The following is an 8,014-nucleotide window of genomic DNA, read 5'->3' on the forward strand; positions in this document are numbered from 1 at the left end:
TACGTTACTTGCTCTTCGAGTGAATCAACAAATGGCGAAATGAAAAACTGAACAACAACAATGCTGTTTCTTTAGAGAGTCTTAGCTTACATGTGTGTTTATTTCATATTTTCAGTTGTTTCCCTCCACGGCTAAATAAATCGGTTTCAGTAATGCACTGATATACAAGAATGGACATAAGGGGCTTCTTTCAAAGAAAAAACTCTGGTAGTATTTTATATATTGTGCTTTGTATGTTGTTCAGTATATTTCTATGCAAAACAAGAGGAAGTTCAATACACAGCAGTATATTCACAGTTTAAACCAGATATTTACACACACTTTATGGAAAACACAAGAACATTTTTTTACTGTACAACATCAATTTAGAGTAAACTTGTTTTGTTTTGGTTAAATAAATATTGAAATATCTTTTGAATTCGTTAAATGTCAGAATAAAGAGAGAGCTGTCTATTTTTTATCACTTTCATCAGATTTAGGAGTACATATACACTAAGTTTATTGTTAATTAATAAGAAAACTCCAGACGATTCCATTCTGAGCTGAAGAAGCTTCTGATAGGTTAGTAGAGTCCATGTGAGTAAATTGGTGCCACAGCTGTGGATGCATATAAGGCAAAACACAGAGCCTGTTTCTGTGACATGGGAAAATCAAGAGATGTCAACCAAAACACCAGGAAAAGAATTGTGGAGCTCCATAAGTGTGGCTCACTTTTGAATACAATTTGGTGCCATGTACAATTAAGAAATACAGACAGTTTCTCTCTTTACTCTTACAGTTAACAAATATGTTTTTTATATTTATCTAAAAAAATAAACATTTAGTCTGATTTGATGTTACAATTAAAAAAGTGTTTTTATCTGAAGAGTTTGTAAATATCTGGTTTCAACTGTATATTTGATGATTGTCAGCACAAAGAGGGAGAGAGAGGAACAGAGAGGGAGAGAGAGGAGAATGAGGACAGAAGAGAGAGGGAACAAGAGCAGGTGAGACACATGTTAGTCAAATGGTTGTTTACCAAAAGTATCACCGTATCATAGGTCCTCATGTATCTGGTACCTAGTGTTTCTTTTTTGGTTTGTTATTTTTCAAATTCTATATTTATTAAGTTATGCAGGCTTGTTTGCACAACAAGGCTAAATAATTATATAAACTTTTCTCAATCTAAATAGTGGACTTTGTAGAATTAAAAAAATAAGTGTAGTGCAGGTCTATGATGATTTTTAGTGCTACTATCATCTAGTTCTGATTCTGGTTCTGTCTTGGTTAAGTCCTAAGTAGTCCTGAGTTTGAACTGTTGTAGTCCTGTTTTAATTCCGGATCAGTTCTGGGTCTGGTTGAATTGGGGTTTAGTCCTCGTGTCTTGATACAGCCCGACTTTGTTCTGCCTTGCTGCTTAATTAAAAACCTAGTTTAAGGTGTCCTGCATATGTGATATTTTTTTCCCTATATGAAGTCCTTCGTTTTTGAACAAAACTCAAAACAGAGCCTATTGATCTCAGTCATTTCTACCCCCCCCCCCCCCCCCCCCCCCCCCAAAAAAAAAAAAAAAAGAATCCCACATGCATACTACTGTTTCAAATGTCTGGCTCCGCCTCTGATTAAAGCAAGAGTGTGTTTCATGTACAGTCTGACTCTTGATATTTAATATTCTCACAGACTGAGAGATGAATATGAAGCTGCTCAGACTGTGGTTAAAGTTTTATTCTGTGATATGTGTTACTGTGTCATTTTACCTGAGCTGACTCTAAAAACCGTGAGTGAGGTCCAGCAGGACAATGGATAAACAGGTTTCTGTGTTTGCCTTGAAGCAGGCCAATCATGCTGTCCAATCAGAGCTCTCATCTGCAGCTGACCTCTGAGCAGATTGGACTCTGGACATGCAGTTTCAGTCTGACTGGATTTGCTCACAAACTCAGGATCTTTTTGTTGTTTCACACATGATGCAGGTTTCCACGTCTCTTCCTCTTCTTCTTCTTTCCCTCACCCTCCTGCTCCTTCATCCCGTCTCCCTGGTACATGGTGGCCATGTTCTGGCATTTCCGGGAGAGTTCAGCCATTGGTTGAACATGCGGAACATCATAGAGGAGCTGGTGAAGAGGAATCATTCGGTCACCATCTTAGTGCCCGATGCATCGCCGTCTGTCAACTACAACAACAGCCGTGACACCGCCAAGTTCAACTTCCTGGTCTTCAAGGTAACACTGGTGTTTATACAGCGTGTTTGTAGTCACCCAAAGAAGATCCCTGACAATCACTGTGAAGTAATGGTTCTGAGTAACTTTAATTTCCCGTCCTTCCCCCTGATTACCCACAGACACCTCTCCGTGTTTGTCTCATTTCAGACCTGAAAATCAGAGGAAAGCATTTTTTTCATTGTTTTTTTTGGGCGTAGCTGATATAGAATCAATGACCTGATCAGGTGTTTCCTCCTGCAGGTGTCGTACAGCCGGCAGGAGTATCTGGACCTTATGCAGGAATTGATGCGTTTCTCCATGTATGAGGCGCACTTGTCTTCACCACTGCAGAAGTTCCTAAAGACGGCTTCCTGGATACTGCACTTCCTGGACTTCGGGAGGCAGCAGTGTGACGGAATGCTGAGGAACAAGCAGCTGATGGCGACTCTGCGCCACACCAGCTTTGACGTCATCTTGCAGGACTCGATGGCAATGTGTGGTGACCTGGTGGCAGACTTGCTCAGTGTGCCACTCATCATCTCAATGCGCTTCAGCTTCGGCAGTGTTTTTGAGCGACACTGTGGCCACGCCCCCGCACCGCCATCCTACGTCCCGTTAGCTCCTCTCTCATACAACGACCACATGACACTCAGTGAGAGGCTGGTCAACATGGTGATATATGTGGGGTCGTCAGCAGTAAGCGAACTGACCTGGAAGCTGACGCTCGATCAATACTACAGGGAGATCAAAGGTCAGCGGTCAAGAGTTATGTCTCCACTCTGAGGGCATCACACAGGGTTTAAATAAACTATCATTATGTGACTGAAGGCAGATATTCAGCTTTGATTCAGAGTTTAACTAAAATAACAGCTCACAGAAATTTCTGGATGCATGCTCAATATTCAGGTAGGAAAATCCCAAAACGTTGATTCTGTTCATCTGGACGTTTTCAGTGGGTGAAAGACGATTTCAGGTGACTTCTTCAGTCTTAGATGACTGCAGGTTTCCCCAACCTTATAAAGAGTATATTTGAATAATAACTGAAACTAGCACTAGTGACGAACAATGGGCTGTGAGGTCAGTTTCATAATCATTAATATACAAATCGTCATGACCATTGATCAACAACCACTGAAAAAGACCATTGATGATTCATTAGTGACCATTGATCATTGATCCATGAGTACCATTCAAAGAGAGTTAGGGAATAAATGCAAAAACAGCATTGTAAGATGGCAAAAGATGTATCCTTAGGCCCCCTCCTCGATTCAGAGATGGTCTTTCCCTGGCCTCTTTGACTCTGCGCTCAAACCAGCGTTCCTCCCTGTCCAGGGTGTGTACATCCTCATCATTGAAAGAGTGTCCACTGGCCTGTAGGCCTGAATAGACTGTGGATCTGCATTTAATCAATGATCATGACAATGTCCATATTAATGATCAAGAAACTGACCTTACAGCCATTGTTCGTCAATGGTGCTAGTTTCAGTCATTGTGCAAATGTATAAGGTTGGGGAAGCCTGCAGTCAGCTGAGGCTGAAGAAGTCACTTAGATGATGATGATGTAACATTTCTCCCACTGGAAAGGCTATTTCAAGATGAACAGAATCAACTTTTTGGGAGCTCACAGATATGTTTACACTCATGTCAAAAGTCTTCAGACAGCTCACTGATGAACAGTGCAGTGGTGGCTTAATGTCTTTCTGATAACCATCTGAGCACATCCAAAATAATCAGAGGTCCACAGAGCAAAGATGTTACAGCAGTATTTATTTGAAGGAATAAACACCTACACTTTCCATGATGTGAGCTGAAAATAAGGATTGCAAAGATTAAGATATGAGGATGTGATGTTAAAGACTGTCTTCCTTAGGGATGGGAATTGATAAGAATTTTGCAATCAAAGACATTACATTCATGCAAATTAATTACATGCTGTGGGTCACATGTTTGTGCATGTTGGAGGTATTTCCCCTTACAGAACACTTTTCCTAAAAGTAATGCAGTACATTACTTAATTACACCCAGGAGAAAGACATTCTCATTATGTTACTTTCATGTTACTCTGTAAAATGATTTGAAACACACTGTCTCATAATCAGCATTTAACAATATAAACCTACAGGCTACAGCCCCACACACCAACACAAACCCCTATCCTAATGAGATCACACGTGATCTTTCTCTTAGTAATTAGGTATGAAAACAAATCAAAGATGAAAACCAGCACAACGACAGTCTTACTCTCTGCTCACATTCATATTGATGCTGTAGAACTGATCACACTGAGCTTCACAGAGCAGACAATGATGAGCCAAAGCAAACTGCAAAACAACCCAAAGATACTCTTTAATGACTGAGTCAGTCAGCTGATCTCAGACCAGCAGAGCAACATTTCAGCATTCAAGTACAAAACTGAAGGCAGAGAGCAGAAACCAGCAGCAGCTGGAGGAAGAGACAGCATTTGATCTGTGGGTTCTTCATCAGTCAAAGGATTTTCATCAAGTAGTGAGAACTGTCCTTTGATGTAAAATTAAATTTGTTTGTAACGTTATTTTTAGATCCTCTGAGAATGAGGGACTGTGTAAAAAAATGTCTGTAATTCATGAACTGTTAATGTTAGACTGAAGTTAAACCCTGAATTAAAGCTGGAAGACTGCACTTAGTCACATCTCGATGGTTTGATGTAAAGTCCGTTATATTGGTGCACAGATGCAGAATTATAGAAACCATCCTTGTCCAAATAACTTTGAATCTGTACAAACTTTTATTTTGAAGTCATATCCCTTCTTTCCTGTATGGACAGGAACTCCCAGCAGTGTGTGTGAGACTATGGGGAAGGCCGACGTGTGGCTCATCAGGACGTTCTGGGACATTGAGACGCCACGGCCGACCCCACCAAACTTCAAATACGTGGGCGGTCTACACTGCAAACCGGCCAATCAGCTGCCAGAGGTGTGAGCTCTGATTGCACACACTTTTATTCTGAAATGGGACAGGTGAGTGTTGATGTAATGATGATGTCACATCTTCCAGGACCTGGAGGCATTTGTGCAGAGTTCAGGTGATGCCGGCATAATTGTGGCTTCCTTCGGCTCCATGGTAACCAACCTGACGATGCAGCACGCTAACATCATCGCCACCGCCTTCGGTCAGATCCCACAGAAGGTCAGAAGCTCCACCTACTCACAGACAAACAATCAGGGACTGGGCTGTCAGCAGATATTGATTGCATCATTGATTACTTTCTGCAATAATCATCCAAAAAATACCTGCAGGCAGAAGAAGCTCAGATGGTTTGTTTCATCTTTGACTTGAAGAGTGTTTTCTTCCTTTCAGGTGATTTGGCGTTACCGTGGCGAGGCTCCAACTGCATTGGCTCCAAACACGAAGATTTCTGATTGGATCCCTCAGAACGACCTGCTGGGTATGACTCATTCATGATGTCATGGAATTTCAAAATAAAAGCTCAAATAGGCCTCTTATTCACTTGCTAAGTGGCAACATACCAAGCCTCCTTCCAGGTCCAGACTCCTCCTGCGTGGATGATAATCCTCCTGTGGATGGCTTATCATTTATGTCCGAAGTGATAACAGTATATTTTATGTTTTTGGTGGTGGTTGGGGGGGGGTAGAAATCTCTGTCAGTGCATGGTGTATCTTTACATAGAAGCTAACTAGCTGACTTCCCGTTAACTTTAAACTCTGTTAAATTTTATAAATTTTGGATGCCTGTATGTTAAACTTTATTTAAGCAGGTGTGAGAGAAGCCAAACAGATCATTTCATTGAGGATGAAAGAATTTTGGCTGTTTTTAACTCTCAGTGATGCCCAAGTGTTTATTTGAGTGTGAGAATCTTTGGTAAGTTTTGACTCAGAAATGGCAACTGACATAATCAATATTTGCAAAAAGATGTTCTTTCACAATAAAAGCTCTGTATTTTTTTTGTCCTCAGGTCACCCAAAGACAAAGGCATTCGTGACACACGGCGGCACTAACAGTCTATATGAAGCTGTGTTTCACGGCGTGCCTCTGGTGGGCGTGCCGCTGTTTGGCGATCAGCCTGATAATCTCGCCCGTATGAGCCGCCTCGGCACCGCCATCGTCCTGGACTTCAACCATCTGACAGCTGAGGAGCTGGCAGAGGCGCTGCACGTCGTCACAAACCAGCCAAGGTAAAGGTGATTTTAGTGTGGAATTGTGTTTGTATATTTCCTGTTAATAGTTTCATCTTTGTACATTTGGACCTGTTTAATAACATTTTATTTAATAATAATGGATTGGATTTATATAGCGACCTTCCGGTTACAGATGCGATTCCCAACCCCCTGAGCCACGGTCGCCCCATTTCCTGTCTTTGACCTGATTCCTTCACAATAAAAGTGCACTACTGTTTAACAGTGAAACTGTCATATGACTTCCTGTTTGTTTACCATGCACAGCTACAGGACCAACATGCAGCGTCTGTCAGCGGTGCACCGCGACCAGCCAGTAACGCCACTGAGTACCGCCGTCTTCTGGGTGGAGTTTGTGATGCGACACGGTGGAGCTAGGCATCTGCGGTTGGCATCATACGACCTGAACTGGTTCCAGTACCACAGCTTGGACACCGGTGCTGCCCTGCTGATCGCTTTGATGACCGTCGCGGCTTTGTGGTGGGTGGGGATACGCTGCATCCTGCGGCAGTGCAGACGGCGAGCAGGAAGAGAGAAGAAGGACTGAAGAGAGATTTCCTGTTTGCACCGTCCTGTTGGTATTTACAAAGGAGAGTCTAGTAACAAGACTATGTACGAAAGATGGGAAACATTATCAGCTGACCCTGTTCAAGGCACAAAACATAGGGAGGAGAATATTTAAATTAACCCATGACCTGATTTACAGACCAGCATTTACTACTGATTGAAACAATATTTAACACATAAAAACAAACATGTTTTTTTTTGTGCCTGATACTGAAATTAACTGACTATGCCAGTGTTTAGAAAACTCCTTAAAAATCACCCAGAAAACTGACCTCACCTGAGTCCTATTTGGGGATTGCATTTAATCTGTGTTTAACAGGTTAAACACAGATTAACTGGTTTCATCTTCATTAGGACTTAATATCTAAACATTTCAGAATCCCTTTCCATCACTAATGGTGTTCCACAGGGATCCATCCCTGGACATGCCTAACACGTTCTGATTAAACTGAGAACATGCTGTTCATGAGGTCACCTGAGGATTTCAAGCTTGCAGTTTATATTTATATCTGAACTCTTTGACGTCATAAAATTGAATTTTTAAAATCTCTATGAAGATTTAATGACTCGTTGGATACTAGATAAAATTTTATCACAATGCTGAGCACATATCAATATGAGTTTTATACAGAAACGTTGAAGCTTCAGTGTTTTTGGGTTTTTTTTATTACAAGTGATTCTTTCCCTGCTCACCTTTGTATGTAAAAATCGGGATGGTCTGCCCTCACAAGCTGAAGAGAGCAGCATTGTGCAGTCTTTATGAGTTTACTACACTAACCAATCACATCCACTTACAGTCAAACACAGTGCTCACATAAAGCTCTCCTTTTCCACTGGAACATTTTCAAAGATTATATTTATGTATCAGAGGTCACACCTGCACCAGCATTTCTTAATCGCTGTATCTGTGTATTCTGGCTATACATGTTGATTGTGCAGAAGTCTCCTTGGACAGAAAGGTCCTGATCACAGTGAGAAACCTGTAAAACTAAAGGATGTGGAAATAAACTGCTGTACTGGAGTTTTTCCTGGGTGCTGCTGTGTGGTTCACTACTCTAAATGTAAATGTTACTTAGAGTCAGTCACACTGCAGAGGGT

The 8,014-nt window shown here is 41.5% G+C and overlaps 1 protein-coding gene across 1 annotated transcript; it reads left to right on the forward strand.

Moving 5' to 3' along the window:
* Positions 1-1,860: 1,860 nt before the first annotated feature.
* LOC101478600 (UDP-glucuronosyltransferase 2C1) lies at positions 1,861-7,942 on the forward strand. Its single transcript, XM_004556174.4, has 7 exons — positions 1,861-2,198; positions 2,439-2,928; positions 4,981-5,129; positions 5,211-5,342; positions 5,514-5,601; positions 6,130-6,349; positions 6,617-7,942. Exons 1-7 carry the CDS (start codon positions 1,881-1,883, stop codon positions 6,894-6,896), a joined length of 1,677 nt encoding a protein of 558 aa, XP_004556231.3. The 5' UTR covers positions 1,861-1,880; the 3' UTR covers positions 6,897-7,942.
* The last annotated feature ends 72 nt before the right edge of the window (positions 7,943-8,014 follow it).

Source organism: Maylandia zebra, linkage group LG7 (genome assembly GCF_041146795.1).
Source record: "Maylandia zebra isolate NMK-2024a linkage group LG7, Mzebra_GT3a, whole genome shotgun sequence".
Lineage (NCBI taxonomy): Eukaryota > Metazoa > Chordata > Actinopteri > Cichliformes > Cichlidae > Maylandia > Maylandia zebra.